This window comes from Strix uralensis, chromosome 4 (genome assembly GCF_047716275.1).
Source record: "Strix uralensis isolate ZFMK-TIS-50842 chromosome 4, bStrUra1, whole genome shotgun sequence".
Lineage (NCBI taxonomy): Eukaryota > Metazoa > Chordata > Aves > Strigiformes > Strigidae > Strix > Strix uralensis.
Window position 1 is genome coordinate 94,883,031 of NC_133975.1, and position 16,096 is coordinate 94,899,126.

Sequence of the window (16,096 nt, forward strand, 5' to 3'; positions counted from 1 at the left end):
CAGCAATATCACATCTTCCCATCATTAACTGTGTGCTCTCTTCCCCTTCCAAATAGGGAAGATGAAAAGCCAATCCCTAAGTTTGGCTGTGACAGCCTTGCAGTGCCACACTTTCTAGACTTTTAGAGGCTCCTTAAGGAGCCAGAACTTACAGAAATGAAGATCATCTAGGTGCTTAAATTCTTCTGGGATTTAGCACCATCATCCACCCAACTCACTACCAGAGAAACTGCATCAGTACCCCATGATCTGAAACACCAGTAGTGTGTAGAAGCTAGAATGCTAAAGAACTTCAAGATGATCATGCTTTCCCCTCCTTACTGTGGAAGTCACTCAGTCCCCCCAAGTCACACACATGCCTGCAAAGCAGCTGTTCACAATCAGTACAGAACAGCAATACTCTGGAAGCAGAGGCACTCATATGGAAAAAACAGTAGCACAATCAATACTGAAGTCTACATTCATATGTGAACAGAACCTGAAAGTACTCAGTCAATTTGAGGCTACATTTTAAAAATGAAATACACAGACTAGAATACATGTTAGACTATATCTTCTCTGAGTTTATTTAGGTACATTGGCACCTTTCACAGCAAAACCATATGCAACTTCTGTAAGACACCTACACTGCCTTGAAAAGGATCGAAGCAGTTGACTTCAGGGCACAACCAGTTCAACTGCCATGTGAACTCCATGTTGGTGGTACTTCCAGAAGCGCAGGCACATCCACTGCTGACTAGTGGAGGCTTTCCAGGCCAAGGCAGAATTGTTTCTTCAGCCTGTAGACTAACAGTGTAGAACCTGGTCTGATCAGCTGTGTGGGGTTTACTTGGCAAGGTTTTGGTAGCAGCATTGTGCAGAGGTGGGCTCTGTGAGAAGCCAGGGGCTGCTCTGTGCTGGACACACCTGGTTCTCCAACACACCCCTGAAGACCAAAGGTGAGCCCATCAGCCAAGTTGACAGTGCCTCCAAAAGCATACCTAAAAGGCAAAATGTCACATGGGGGGGGGGGGGGGGGGAGGGGCGGGGAAGTGTGAGAAGGAGGTATTCTAGATGCCAAAGCAGAGATTCCTCTGCAGCCCATACAAGAGACCATGGTGGAGCAGATATTGCCCTGCAGCCCATGGAGAAGATGCCATGCCAGAGCCACTGGACACTTCCTGAAGGAAGTTGCATCCCATAAACAGCCCATGATAGAGCAGAAGCCTTTCTGGTTTGCAGAGTCCAGACACCATCCTCACACTTCAGCTAAGAGCTGCCCATGCCATTTAGTCCTGTAGACAACTTACTGCCATCTTGCTTGTCACTGGAGGTGACCGCGACCTAAGAAATACAGGGATAGTTTGAAATCTAAAAAGGAAGCTTTCCCTGGCATAAATGAATAAAACAACAAATAAATCAACCAAGGAAAGGAATGGAGAATTAAGTGAATGCAAATGATTAATTAGTTCTGTTTAATCTTGTCATGTTGACTGATACCAGCTCAGAAGTTCTGAGCTCTCCCATCTTTCCAGGAGAACTGTTGACCTTTCAGACTGATAAAGAAACATCTGCCTTTTGTTTTTCTTTTCTAGCCTAAGAGCCTATATTGCAATTACCAGAGTGGATTCCAAGCTTCAACCAAGACAGACACTTGCCAGTTACTCATTCAGTCTTCCACAACTGCCTCTTTAGTAGCTTGTAGTGTCTGTTGAATCACTGCCAGTTGAGTTTTAAAAGTGGGATGACTTCATAGTCTTACTCAATTTCCACAAAGACTTCTCCCAAAGTGAAAAATCACATTTAAAGGGAAGCTTCCTACAAAGTCAAACTCACTGTCTGAAAGTAGTAGTTCTAACTAAAACCATTCAAGCTGAGCAGCTTTTGCACTGGGTACCATCAGCTTCCAGAAAATACCTAAGGCAGAGGCATGTCTCTCTCTAAAGTAAGGGGAAACTTCCTGGTGCTTTCCCTTCACTTCAGGAATCTGGAGCTCCAAGCCAAGTGCTCAAGATGAACAAGAAGCTAGGCAGCAGCTTGACAAGTTTCAGTTAAACAGTTGATATTGCAACCCAGCCCTGCTTTATAAGCAAAAATAGGGACAGAGCCGGGGAATGAGGAAGAAGAAAGTACTCCTTACTCTTTGGGAAAGAAATTCTTCCTTAAACACTGTCCCCTGCCTATCTGAAGATGTTTCCTCTATTCAGAGCCATCAAATCCTGGTTGCAATTTAATACAGAGCATTAACTAAGCAAACTTCATCAGTGTCAGCATTTGTAAGTGCTGTCTTCAGTTAGTATCTTGTTGAATCCAGTAGTGACTTCATCCAGACACTTTGTGTAAACAATGCCTAGCACTGGCGTCAATCACCTCACAACAAAACAGATGCCAAGAGTCTTGTATTTTTACATCAGCATCTGCTAGTGAAACAAAAGCCACTAGCAAGTCCCACTAAAGCAATTTTAGATAAGTATGGTTCTACCCATCCGAACACTGGCATGAGATTTAACAAGATTATCTCTTCTCACTTGATCCTAATTGGTTGCCTTAGGAAATGTATGGATATGCATGAACATTAGTCTGCCATACAGGGAAGAGTTGACATGCTTGGCTTAGGTTGTTTGTGGTAATCCCTAGGTTTGCTTTCTAATAAATACTAACCAGAGTCAAGCCAAAGATAACACCCTATTTTGTCCTCTTAATCTAAGGTGACCTCATCATGTCTACCATTAGCCTTCTGGCACTTCCTGAATATAAGTGCTTGTATTCTCCATGGTTTTATGCAAGGTGAAGACAAGGAAAGAGAAGTGAAAGTCATCTTCAGCTTTTGCTCTGACACGCTGCAGTTAATCACTACACTGAAAGGTTGATTACATCTCTACACCTGAGAAGAGTTTATCAAAGCTGAACAAACTGAAGAAAAGCATGTCAGGTGGAAAAATCTATGTGCAGTTTAACTTCATTTACTTGCCCCAGTGATTTGCAAAGAAAAGCATGAATTCCTGAAGTTGGACTCACCTTTGGCAGGAGGAAGGCTTCAGGCAGGGTTCAGCAAGAACTACCAAGTTCAGAACTGTTCTCCCACTCTCCTTGCCCTGCATGAACAGAGGCACACACAGGGTGCACATATCTTGGAGGGTGTGGAGCAGAGTTTGACAAGAGTCTGGACATAAGGAAAAAGCTAGTCAGAAGCTTTTCGTGTATAGCTATTATCGAGGTGATACTATCAGTGGGCAGGTTAACTTAGAAGTAGTTTTAGTGGAGGATCCCCATGTAAGGTCAGATGTGGACACTTTCTTAATAAAAGCAATAATGAGCTAAGAGTTGCATGGGACACCTGAGAAGGTACCAAGTTTAACAAGAAGAACAGTTACTGTGATAAGATACCTACCATTTTTAACATAAGGAAAGAGAGATATGCCTTTGGAACTCAATAGTCTTTGCTACAGTGAAAAACCTGCTGACAGCTGAAGTCAGACTTTCTGTTTGGGACTGTCATTCACCCAATAGCACAAGTGTTGCTTGCGGTTTTTAAAGTTTCAACTAAAATCAAATCCTTTCTCTTTGCAAATTACATGGGATTTTCCTACTGAACTCTCCTCATCTATTCTGAGCCTCCTGAGAGTGGAAGCCCCTGGGTTACATGAAGCAATTGCAGAAGCTTTTTTTTAGTTTGTCTTCATGCCAGCAGAACTAGAAGCAAATCTTGGAGACTTTTACATATATTCTTTAAGAGTTCCGACAGGAAACTTAAAAACTTAGTTTACTTCTGACACTCACTAGTTATTCAAGCTGGATTAGAGTCTCACATATTCCGGCTCAAAATGTACTTGTCATGCAACTGGGTCAATTAGAGATGTTGAAGGGCAGGTTTTAAGAATGCTCAAATTTACCCAAGTGTGGCAGATTTTTTCCTCCCACTCAGTTCCAATTTTGGCAACAAAAAACTCGTGTTCTAGAAAACATATTGAGTTTTTCTGAAGTTAACTCTACAGGCAAAACTCAATTTGGAAGTTGGGACTGATTTTTTTTTATATTACTTTCATGCAAGAACCACACATACGAACCAGGATAGCTTCATCCTCCTAGGATAAGGGCTAACATAGCTACACATTATAGCTGTTTATACAATGACAGATGTTACAAAACAGAGCAGATGAGTTAAGGTACTTTGTCCTATGGGTGCTTTTACATCCAAAGTAGAAATCTGCAAACCATTCACTGCAGTATGTGGATGAGCAACATCTAGCTTCAGTTCCGATACTGCTGTCAAAGTGTTTCAGGTAAAGAAGCACTTTTTCTTTTGTGGTAAAGAAAAGCTCAACTTCTTTCTGTTCCCAATCCAGCTAGTTTGGAACTCCTTTAGGTATCTATCGTTACCAATAAAAATCCTAAACTTTAGTCTCATTGACAACTGAGGACAAAGACAAGAAAAGCATCATCAACCCTAGTTTCACACTCATTGCTTCCCACTCCCCATCCTATTCACCCTCAAGAGGCACCTATACTACCAACAACATGGCAAAAGTTTAACTTGACTAGTTATTTAAAGCTCCATCAGCCACCTGATTTTCAGGGTGTGCATAACTGGTAGGTGAGCTGTGAAGTTCAGGAGAGTTCCCGCAGTTAGATTTTAATAATTCTGCAAGTTTTAAGAAGGGTAGTAGCTTAGGTGACAGCTCAAGTCCAGCAGAATACAATTTTTTTCTGTCAACACACTTGTTACTTCAGGGGAACTGAGAAGAGGACAAAACCTGGCAACCTTAGAAAACTTCAGCTTTCCAAGTCTTCAGGAGCTACAGCCAGTAACATCCAGACTACTTCAAAGCCAACTGACCTGCCTCAATGTAAGAGTCCTTAATTTAAAAAAGAAAACCACCATGAAGTTGGAGCATAAAGCACTTTGAGTTCACTGTGAAGAGAATACTCAGCTCCCTGAAGTTCCTGAAGATCAGCATCCAAAAAAATAAGTTTGGACTGACATACTTCCAGACAATGGGTCTAACCATCATTAATACACTATCACTAGCAAAGTATGTTTATGTCCATTTTGTAAACACCTGTAGAAGTTGCAGCACTACTCCTTCTACAGTTCAAGATTAAACTAGGAAGAGTAAAGCAAGTGCAAGACCAGTTACTGCCACCAAGAGAACATCTTGCCTCGATGCAGCAGAATTTCACTGGCTCTACAGAGCACCTAACAAGCTAAAGCTTATAGAAGACAGCTTTGACTTTCAATCCTGCACCTAAGGGTATGATTTCTGCTCCTAAAAATACTGTCTGTACCTGTGTAATAGTAAAGAAGGAAAGATAGCCTATAGACACTGACAAAGTCAGAGGAATGCTAGTAGCAACCCTGATAAAAATTCATAGCAAATTCCTTCAATGTTTACCCCCTTATGGAAAGCATTAGCCACTCATTGGGTAGCACAGCCACTAGCCATCACTGAAATACCTTCTTCCACCATTAGGTATTACCTATTCATAAGCAGCAGCTGCTGTGCCATCATTTCATATTTCACCTATAAAGCTGCAGGACAGCATCTCTAGAATAACCTGAGGTGTTCAGGTACAGCAGCCAGAAGCACCTTTCTCTTACAGTCAAGAAGTAAACCCATGGCCTTGTACACATGCAGTACACTTAAGATATCCTATCCCATGGCAACTGTGTTCAGAAGCTAAGGTAAAGCTCTAGCAGGATAGATTTCTGCATCAAGCATAATTTTCAGGAATATTTCAGATGCATTGCATCCAACTGAGGGCAAATAACACCACCAGCAGCAGCACTGAGAATCCAATTGGCTACAGTTTGTTACAAGAGCAGGAAGATATGGCAGCAGTGCTGCATTACTGCCTTACGCTAGATCCCTTACCAGACAGAACACCAAAGCCCTGGAGGTAGATATTAGTATTGTTTTTAAATTAAAAGGGTGGAGCAAATTCTTCTAGATTTACATATTTTTAGATTAAGACACAGAAAGGGAAACAAGTGAAGTTAATCTCTAGAATTGTGTAGCAAAAAAAGCAGTGTTCACTGCATGAACAGCCCTGCTCATTTTATACGTAGCGGTCCTTTATGGACTTCTACCTTAGATTTATTTTGCTTCCGCTAAGACTGAGAACTGTATATGTTAAAACTTACCTTTCCCTTACAAGTTTGGACCAGATTATCCTCTAGTGTTCCAGACACATACACATTTTTAAAAGCTACTTTTGCACACAGCCTATCTACTTTTGCAACACTTGCCGGCTCACTTTTAAGAGCAGGGGAGTAAGCCAAAAAGCTCCAGGTAGAAGCCAACAAGAGTTACCACCATTGTGTATGGTAACTAGACCCAAATCAGAAGTAGCTACTTGGCTCAGACTGAAACCCCTTTATCTGGCCAGTATCCACAAACTCCAACTCATTTAATATCCTCCACTTGGCAATTACACCCAAGAGCTTCTGGCTTTTTAGTTCTTAACTTGTACCTCATTCCACCAAGTATCTGTTTAAACCTAAGTGTAGACTGCATGTAAATCTGCTTCAAAGAAATGGGAAGGGAAATGGTTTGATGCACCAGCTAGAATAGGCTCTTTAATCTTCATGTTACGCAAGGGATTCTATGCTGCAACAAAAATTTATCGTCCTATCTGCTTCTGAGTAGTGTGTATCTGGTACACACAGAAGCAAGATCTAGAGATAGTGTACATCTGGACATCTTTCCTAGGTATGTGTCCCTGTTGTATATTAAAAGATACCACTACCTTTACCAGGTGTTTTCACCTGAGGATGCTTCCTTATCTAGTTGATTCCTGGTTCACTCCCCCTCTATACCAGAGGTAGCCATACTGCTGCCTCTGCAGCCCAAGGAGCAGCCACAAGCCCACTCAGTTTCACAGTGGCTGTAGAATATAGGATAGTTACCTTTACATTAAGACTGTATTGGATTGGTTTAATTTGCAGGCATGTCAAACCCTAAAGTATTAAAATTACACCTGAAGGATCAGATGATCTCATATTTCAGGCTCTCTGTACAGCCAAAACAAAAGCTCTTAACCCAGTATTCTGGAACTCCACAAGAGTATACAACAAGGACTATTCCATGCATCACAATGAGCCTAAGTATAGCAGCTGAGCTAGCGGACTTCTCTGATCAGAAGGCAGAGTATGGTTTCCCCATGCAATTTAAGCGATTGATCTCAGTCATGGAATAGGGAAGAGAACAGGGATGGGCAACATTTTCCACATTCCTTCTAGTCCATGACCCAGCTAATGGTTAGAGAGGACTGGTAGCCAAGAGAAACTCTGAAACAGAATCTGCCCACTAAGCGTTTGGAACCCCTCCTCCCTATTTGAGGATCAGCACTTCCCTCTGGATATGATTCCAACTATCATTAACTGGACCAGCGGCCAAGAAGAAACAACTTGCTTTTTTGAGTTTTATCTGTTCTACTTCCCCATCTTTCTTATTCCTACACACCTTCCCTTCCTATGATTCTTTCTATCAGAAGCTCATCCATGAAAAAGCCCTCACCTTTACTACCCTGTAACCTCAGCTTTAATCAGCTGTCTCAGTGGCACAGAACATCAGGCTTCTACTCTGACAAGGGTGAAATTACATTCTTCCACTTTGCCATAGGACTTGGAATAGGGAAAAATTGTTAGGCCAATACTCTTCCAGCAGTGGGTCAAATTTAACTTTAGACTGACAAGGGTGCCATGTAGCCTACTGAGCAAGTCTCATTAGACTGAGTCTATGCATTGCACAGAGAGAATGTTGAATGCAGACAGTTTGCTTCTTTCCCCTTAGTCACTCCAAGTCAAAGCATTTGGGGCAAGGCAACCCAGTTTACAGAACTCTGGCATATGATCTGGGTCTATACTCAGGTACTGAGCAGTGTGGTACTCTGTGGCACTTACCTGTATACTACTGTCCTGCCCACATTCATTCATGTTCTTCATCCAGAGGCAGTAGTTACTCCTTAGGAACTCCAGCCCAGGAGAGGAGTCTGGGTGCCCATGGCAGAGCAAGTTATCTGCCTACACACACCAGTTTCTGCATGACTTCCTCCACCTGCATGGAAGAGTCTGCCAGCAGCACTGGTGGGTAGCTTGCCTAGGCTTTGCTGCCAGACTCTACTTGACAAAACCCTGAGCCAAACTTTAATGATGCAGCCTGTGTTCCTATAGTAACTAGTGTTATTTTCCCACCTCTAGGCACAGGTGCTTCCCCTCAAGGTCTAAGGTTGTTCTCATTTCACACCTACCACTCACTTCCCCACTGCATAGCTACATGCCACTCCAAATGAGAACACACCTGTCAGTGGGCCCTCAAAAGCAGCTGGCTCAGCCACAAGCCAGTGGGAGGCAAAAATGCACAAACCCAACATGCAGGTATGTCCTCCCAAGCAGGCTACAGCTGGGAGACCACCAGGGAAAAGTTTGACAGTGCAGGCAGTTGAGACTTATGGGGGCTCCTAGGCCACTGCTCTGAGGACAGAAGCACAACCACCCCAGAGACACCAGCATTAGAAACATTTGACAGGACAGCCTTCCACCAAGGCTAAGGTTGGCACCTTAGCATCAGCCAGTTACTCCCAGGCCACCCTTAAGGCTACCTTGGAAGGGTCACACAGACGAGAATGAACCCCTTCATAAGGCAAAGCCTCCGTTTGCTCCATCACCCCTCCCCACACTGTAGGGACTGCATTTCCAGCATGTGTAGGCCTTTTACTCAGATAGTACAGACTTCCCCCAGCAATTCCTGCAGGGGAGCATAACAACCATGTTTGTCTCCTCAATTTCATAAGAAATCACATTTGTGAGTGGGCAGGTCCGCTATACAAGGCAATGTTTTCCTCACCAAACAAGCAGATGATTCCTCTCTAATACTTATGAATATCACTAACACTATCTACAGTGTTACTGCAGCATCCCACAGGAGTCTAAGTTGCATCAGGAGGCTACTGTGATAAGGAGAAAAACCATCCAGGACAGGAGCCATGAGCAAGATTTCAAGGTAAGGCCTCATCCAGAGGGAACCAACTGCTCTCAGGCTGAAGAGCTGCTGATAGCCTACATGAGGTCACATACAAAGAGCTCCTTTGTATGGTGGGTGGTTGTTTTCACTGCCCTGAGTGCAAGCTTTACACTCTGGTGTAACTAGCTATGCTTTCCTGCTGTTACTCTCCTAGAGTTACAATGCCTCCCCCACCACCACCACCAAAAAAAGAAAAAAAAAAGGGCAGAGTTACATTCTCAGTCTTCACCAGAAGGGTTTTGGTGCCAGAATACTCCCTCCTTGTACCTGCAGGCAGTAAAGCCACCACACACAGAAAGCTTCACAGGGCTCACATGTAAGCTGATGAACACAAGCCTTGTGAGCCAGTCAGAAGAGGGAGACAGTTACATACCACATTTGTCATATCCTGGTAGTTTCTCTGTGTAAGCAAACATCTCACACTGACCTTCACATCTTACCCAGAAAGCTCCAGCACAGAAGTGATTCACCCACAGCCTTCAGTGTTGGGGTAAGGACTTCACAAATGGAACTGCTTCTCACAAACAAGCATAGGAAGCTTAAAGTCCTACCAATGCAAGGACAGTAGTTAAGCTTTTAACACAACAACAAAGTAGGCTTCATAGTTCAAGTTGCAAGTTTTAACATCCACTTCTCTGCTAGAACTTTACTCGATGACAACGCAGTTAACTCCCACCACTGCATGCCAAGCTCGGCTCAAGGTCTGCTGTGCGAGAAAGTCCCTGGATGTTGGGTCAGCACCAGAGACCTTGTGGCAGCTGCCAGGGGCAGGGGGGCTCTGACAGGAAGCCATGCTGACACACAGAGGCTGTATGACAGTCAGCACAGCAGCCTTCAAGGATTAGGTTCAGTTTCACCTGTATTGCTCCATGCTTAGCTTTTAAATGTGAGCATAAAGTCTATTGTGTAACACTTAACTGCACTGTCAGATGTGCCAGCCCCAGAAGAACTGGGGATTCAGCAGCCAAGTAGGAGACAAATGGGGTTTTGTTTGTTTGGGTTTTTTTGACATAGTAATGTCGCAATTAGTTTGAGATGGCACGATAAGAACATCTAAGATATTTAAACAGCAGTATTAATATTTCAGAACTACTATACCACTGAAATGAGGTTTACAGTCATCTTACCAATTGCTTCAGGCCATCTGGAAATGAAAGAAGCCAAGACAGCATCTGCTCTGCGCTGATGGCAGTGAAGATTACCCTAGCACATGACTAGTGCTAGAAACTTGAGAACTGGTCCAAGAGGTTATCATTGTAGGTGTTCTACCAGCTACAGAGCTTGCTGCCACCACCAGCAGAAATACATGAGCAGTCTCTTTTTCTGTATCAAATCTTCTGGTGGCCAGAAATCTTTCATTAGCAGCAGAGGTCATTAACATGAGTGAAATAGTCTCATAGCAAACTCAGAAGCTGAGGCAGTTGATATACCAACTCGAAGACTACATGGAGCAAGTCAAATCCCACACTTTTTTCCTGTTTAGAACAGGTCCTGCCGTTCCAATACTAATGTATTGGAACATAACGTTTTAATGCTTCTCCACACAAGAATTAATCCCGTTCCTTAACAGTTGCATAATGTATAAAAAGCAAATCAGATCAGTTTCTTTGGTACACATCAAGGAATTCAGTTGTCTAAAGTTCTAAATACGAACAAGGAGGGGGAGAAATAATTAGTATACTCTCTATATAATTAGAGCTTCCACTTAGACTAGAAGATCTCTCACCCAACCGAAACAGAGTATCTGTAACCAAAAGCTATTTGCCATAGAGTAACAAATCTGTCCTGTTAGGGGATGCTCGTCTAAAGACTTGCCTTTGGGTACTTATTCCTTCATTAAAGTTAGTCTCTCCAACAGTAAGGAAATCTAAAACATTAAAATGCTTTGGTTATTACTTATCAGTGTAGACCGTTGCAACGCAGAGTGATGATTAAGCTCAAACCAAGAAACAAAATTCAGTCATTGAAAACCTATCCTAAGTTTCACTCTTCTGTTCTAGATCTCCTTCATATGGAGCCCCTTGCTTTATATTTTTATCATACATCCTTTTCTGATTTCTTCCCACTATGAAGAGCAGTGTCCCTAATAGAGCATGTGTAAAGACACCTGCTTTGTGGAGTCTTCGCAGCGGGGCTGCAATAAGAACACACATGCAGCTTCGTGGCACAAGCTGCAACACTGCTTGCTCCTCCAGAGGGAATGGCAAAGCTGCAGAAGACTTTTCAGCACTTTTTATCAAGGTTTTATTTGGGGCTCTAACCAGTAGCCAGCTGCAGCACAGAACTCCCATTGCTCTGTGGCACTCCAGTTTATGCACTGGAATCTGTGGGTATCTTCACAGTTTTACTATCTACTCTCTTCCCTTTACAACAGCACTGAACTGGAAGGTCCCCCCCATCTCCAACTAGCATGTCTTTCAAGGACACATAGGGCATGTTTCCATGCATGAAACTAGGAAGGAAGTTACAGTGACTGCCCTGCCCTCCCCTCCCATTTCTTAGCCCTCTGCTGTCACTGGGGGTACAGATCTCCAATATTCCAGAAATCCAAGCCTGTTCCTAGGACAGCTTGACTGCTACAGTCATGTTCTGCTCCTTTTGCTAGCACTCACCATTTTCCTGTGCTAGTATTGTCATACTGCCACCAACAGTCTCTGCCATAAATGGAGCAAGTTCAGCATGGTCAGGCATTATACTCAAAAAGCAGGGGGCCTACACAGATCAATCTTTCTGAACTAGAAAGACAAGGGTCACAATTTATTGTCCAGATGAGGGAAAACAGCTTAGCGGCACAATCTATTTAATCTGCTATGAAAGAGTACTGCTCAAATGTACACAGAGTAGGAGATGCAAGAGCCAGCCCAGTCAAGCTCCCCATCTATCACTTTGGGGTCAAGGAGGGGAAACAGCAAGACCTGGCTTGTCACACAACTGCAGATCTCATGCCAGCAGAGAGGGAGGCACACAGGAAGAGAATATGAATAGAAAGTAAAGACTGATTATCTTTTTCCAGAAGACAACATCCTTCAGACAGACATTTTCCAAGTACAGTCAGTTGACCACTTCCATAGTGCTCCTTAGACCTACAAGAGAAGTGACCAAGCAATTGTGTAACACAACAGAAGCTTTTCTAGAGTCTGTTAAGTGAGGAAACAAACCACACAACAGCCTTGGGCTTCCAAGTTATTTCTAGGACACCCAAGGTATTAGACTTACTATGGGGCTTCACTTGGGACAGTTGTTATTAACTGTTGGCGGGCCACAACATATGTACGAAAGCCAGATGTTTTCTACAGCTCATTGACACTTCCCAAGTCTAAGGGATTCATGTCACTGCTCATAGTTTTACTATAACAGGAAACAGCAAGCTTTGCACAGCTTTTGAGAGCCAGAAGTACCTCAGCAGGGCATTAGATACTAACTGCACTTGTAATTGACCTTGGTATTCAAGTAGTCATCTTGAACTAACTCACTTCATCCAAAAGTTTGATCCCTTATTGGCACAAGATATGTAGATGTACTTATTTCACTTCAATACCCTTAGTTTTTCATCATTTTCTGCAAACAGTAGCAAGGCATACTTCTCTGCCTATGTATTCAGTAACAGTGCTGGCTGCCTAGCCTAGCAGCAACACTACAGTAGTAAGAGGGAAATGCAAGGAGAAAGATCAAGAACTTGCTTCAAGCATTATTGCTGCTCATTTAAGCTCATTGAGTAGGATTAAAAACTGCTGTTCACCTTTAAGAGTATTTCAGCTTGCAAATATTGTAGTTCTAGTGCTTACCACACAGAAAAGAATATGTGAAAGGGTAAATATCACACCTAGCAATTGAACAACTACATGATCAGACTCCAGAACTGCAACACTGACACCCCCCTCCCCATCCAGGGAACGTTCCTGACAGAAATATGCTCTTGATCACAAGTCAGCATGAGAAACACTGATGTAACTTAGTAATCATCATTAAAAAATGAATAATAAAGAATTTTCTTGCATACATTGGAATCTAAAGTATGGCACCTTTATACTAATGATAATTTTACTGGCAATGTCTAATCACTAGAAGAGATGAAGCTCAGGGGCTTATCGTGTCAATCAACATGGTTGCAAATGAGCAAACCAAACTCCCCACCTTCATGTGCACTTAAGCATGACATTTAGAAGGGTGAGAAGACAGGTTTCATCAGTTAAACAGCCTGCAAGTTCACAGCCTTCCACTTAAGAGATCATAAGTTTAAGAAGTTAAAACTTTAAGGCACATCTTTCTACAGAACTGTAGACATTGATGCTCACAGCTGATATTCTCCCCCAGCCATAAAGGGAGAAATAGCAAAGTCAGAGAAACAGCAAAGTCCATTCACTTCAAGCAAAAACTAAATCAGTAGTCCTTTGTACTTGGTTTTCCACTCTCCTGAAGTAGCTCCCATTCCAAAGACGACACAGCACAGGGAGCAATTAAACTGCCTTGTAAAGTGCAGTATATAAAAATGGCATATATGAAAACTGTTTGATAGACAGGCTCATTGTGCAATTATGCACTGCCATTGGGATTTTTTGTTTTATTCTTTGTTTTAATTGCTCTTCATTAAAGCATTTAGATACCAACGCTAATGAAAGGCCCTAGACATCTAGCCAGACTCTTACTTATCACCTCAAAGCTCCTCTCTACTTGGCACCACTCCACTTTTGAGGTTTATGCTTGGTATCGGGTAATACAGATATATGCATAAGCCCCCTATGTTTCCCCATCCTTTACAACAGGTCTCCAAGAATTTATGACACACACACTAGTTCTGATCTGCCACATTCTAACAGTTGCTGTTACACATCTGGCTATAAAGAGGGTACACAGCACAGCTGAACACAAGGACACCAGTGCAGCCAGTACACTTTCCATAACTCTGAAAAGCATTTAACTGCCACCATGGTCAAATAGCACTTCTATTAAAAAACTAGAACACTGTGCTCAAGTCCCTTATTGTTATACTTTGGCCGAGTAGAGATTCCAAAGACTCCTGGTCTTGCCTAACCACGGTGTAAGTTAATTAGGTACTACATTTCATAGCATTTCAGATTGATGGGTCAAGAATGCGCATGGTCAATGCATCCAACACGCCTGCAGAGAGATCAAGTTTTTCCACTTACCCAGAGCTGTGCTTTTATTGCAGCATTGGCTGAAGAACAGCTACTGTTTTGCAGCTTTATAATTGAAAGCTCTCATGCTACTCTGTAGTGGTGCTGCAGCAGTAACATTAGCTCACTGGGAGGACCATATTTAGAAAAGATGTTGGGTTCTCCCCCAGAGCAATGTAATAGTTTCGTAAGTGAAATTAAGAGCCCCAGTAAGAGGCAAACATTGTCAGATTAAAAAAAACAGAGCTAGACTCCTACAGGGAGAAGTCTGGGCTGAAGGCATCTAGCTTTACTGCAGGGATTCCTTTAATCCCTACTTGGGAGCATAAAAAAAAAGAAAGTCCTAAAGGCATGGGCTGGGCACAGGGGCAACATTAATGCGAGAAGAGCCATACAAAAACCCAGCCTGCCAACCTACCCCCCCCTCCCCCCCTTTTTTCCCCTGCGCCAACTACCAACGAGTTAACGCCGATGCACACACACTTCGCGCATACAGCCGGTACCCGGCTTTTAACGAGCGGGGAGGCCCCACCAGGGTCTGGGCCCGCGGGGCCGCGGGGGGCTGCGCGCCCGCCGCGGGCTGGGGGCGGCCGGGGCTCCCCGCCGGCGGGCGCCGGGGCTTCACCTGCGGCGCTGACAGGGCGCGGGGGCGGCGGGCCGGGGGCAGGGCAACCTGCCGCGGCGGGGCAGGCGGGAGAAGGGCCGCCCCGCCGCCGGGGTGGTGGCTCACTTACCCGGGGCCCCGTGGCTCGGTGGCCGCAACCCTGAGGCAGATACACCAGCAGCAGCAGGGCCAGCAGGAACGGGCGAGCCCCCGCGCTGCGCCAGGCCCGCGGCACCATCGTCCCTCGGGGGGGCAGCGGGGTAGTGGCGGGGCGGCGGGGCTCTGCGGCCACCAGAGGCGGCTCTCCCGGGCGGCCGCCCCTCAGCCCGGCGGCGGCGGGTCCGTTGGCGGGCGGAGCGCGGTGCCCCGGGCCGGCTCGGCCGGCTCTGCCCCCTCCCGCCGCGGCAGGTTACCCGCCTCGGCCATGGGGATGCCCGTTATAAAGCCGCGGCGGGGCGGGGCCGGGCGCCACTGACTGCGGCGCTCACCTATCGCAGCGCGGCCGCCGCGAGCCGCGGCGAATGGCGAGGCGGCAGGGCCACCCGCCCCGCCCCCGCTCCCGGGCGTGAGGCGGGCGGCGCAGGTTGGCCCCGGGCCGCGCGGAGCTGCCGGCGGCCCGGCGAGGGGCGAGCGGCTTTCCCGTGCCGGCGGCACCTGGAGCGGCCGCCGCGCCCTCAGCGGCTGGCGGGGTGCGCGGGAGCCTGGCAGCGCCGGCGGGGCTGCGGGAGGCGAGCAGAGCCAGCGCGGCCGGCACTCGCCGGGGGGCTGCGCCGCTCGCCCCCGCCGCCCGCCCCGAGGCCCTTCTGGGCAGCCCCGGCCCCAGCCCCGCGGCGGCGGCTGGCCATGGCGGTGGCGGCTGGGCCGTGCAGTCGGGTCGGGCCAATGAGCAACCAAATTTGACGTAGGAAATCACCTCACGGTCCTCACACCGCTTTCCTTGGGGTCGGCACTCTCGGGCCAAGGCTGCTGTAGCAACAAGTTCATGTCTCGGGGTGTGTAGGTCCCCTTGTCACCTCCGTGGCTCAGAACGTGGCTGAGCCACAGACACGGCCCGTCCCTGAAGATCTTCCCCAGCTTTCGCAGCTGCAAAAGAAGCCCCACAGCCTGTTGCTCTACATTGCCCAGTGAAGCCCAGAGACCTTGTTGTGGAGATGACGTGCTTGGAGTCTTTGCACCTGGAAAACCATCCCCAGATGCTGTTTGAGATCGCTTGAGACAGCAAGCCCGAACCATCCCAAGATCAGGTTCAACATCTCTTGAGACAACAAGCCCTCTAGCCTGCATGTGGGTCTCAGAAGGTCCAAGCACAACCGGGCACTCAGTAATGGGAGGCTTGGGTAGGAAGGGAGTGTTGT

The 16,096-nt window shown here is 45.7% G+C and overlaps 1 protein-coding gene across 6 annotated transcripts in view; it reads right to left on the reverse strand.

Moving 5' to 3' along the window:
• Nucleotides 1–15,125, reverse strand: part of SMOC1 (SPARC related modular calcium binding 1) — a 133,624-nt gene extending 118,499 nt beyond the window's left edge. For all 6 annotated transcript variants that reach the window (XM_074868005.1, XM_074868009.1, XM_074868008.1 and 3 more), the window contains exon 1: nucleotides 14,872–15,125. In XM_074868005.1, coding sequence (XP_074724106.1) covers nucleotides 14,872–14,979 — 108 coding nt within the window. In that variant the 5' untranslated portion in view covers nucleotides 14,980–15,125. The remainder of the gene's footprint in view (nucleotides 1–14,871) is intronic.
• Nucleotides 15,126–16,096: the final 971 nt, after the last annotated feature.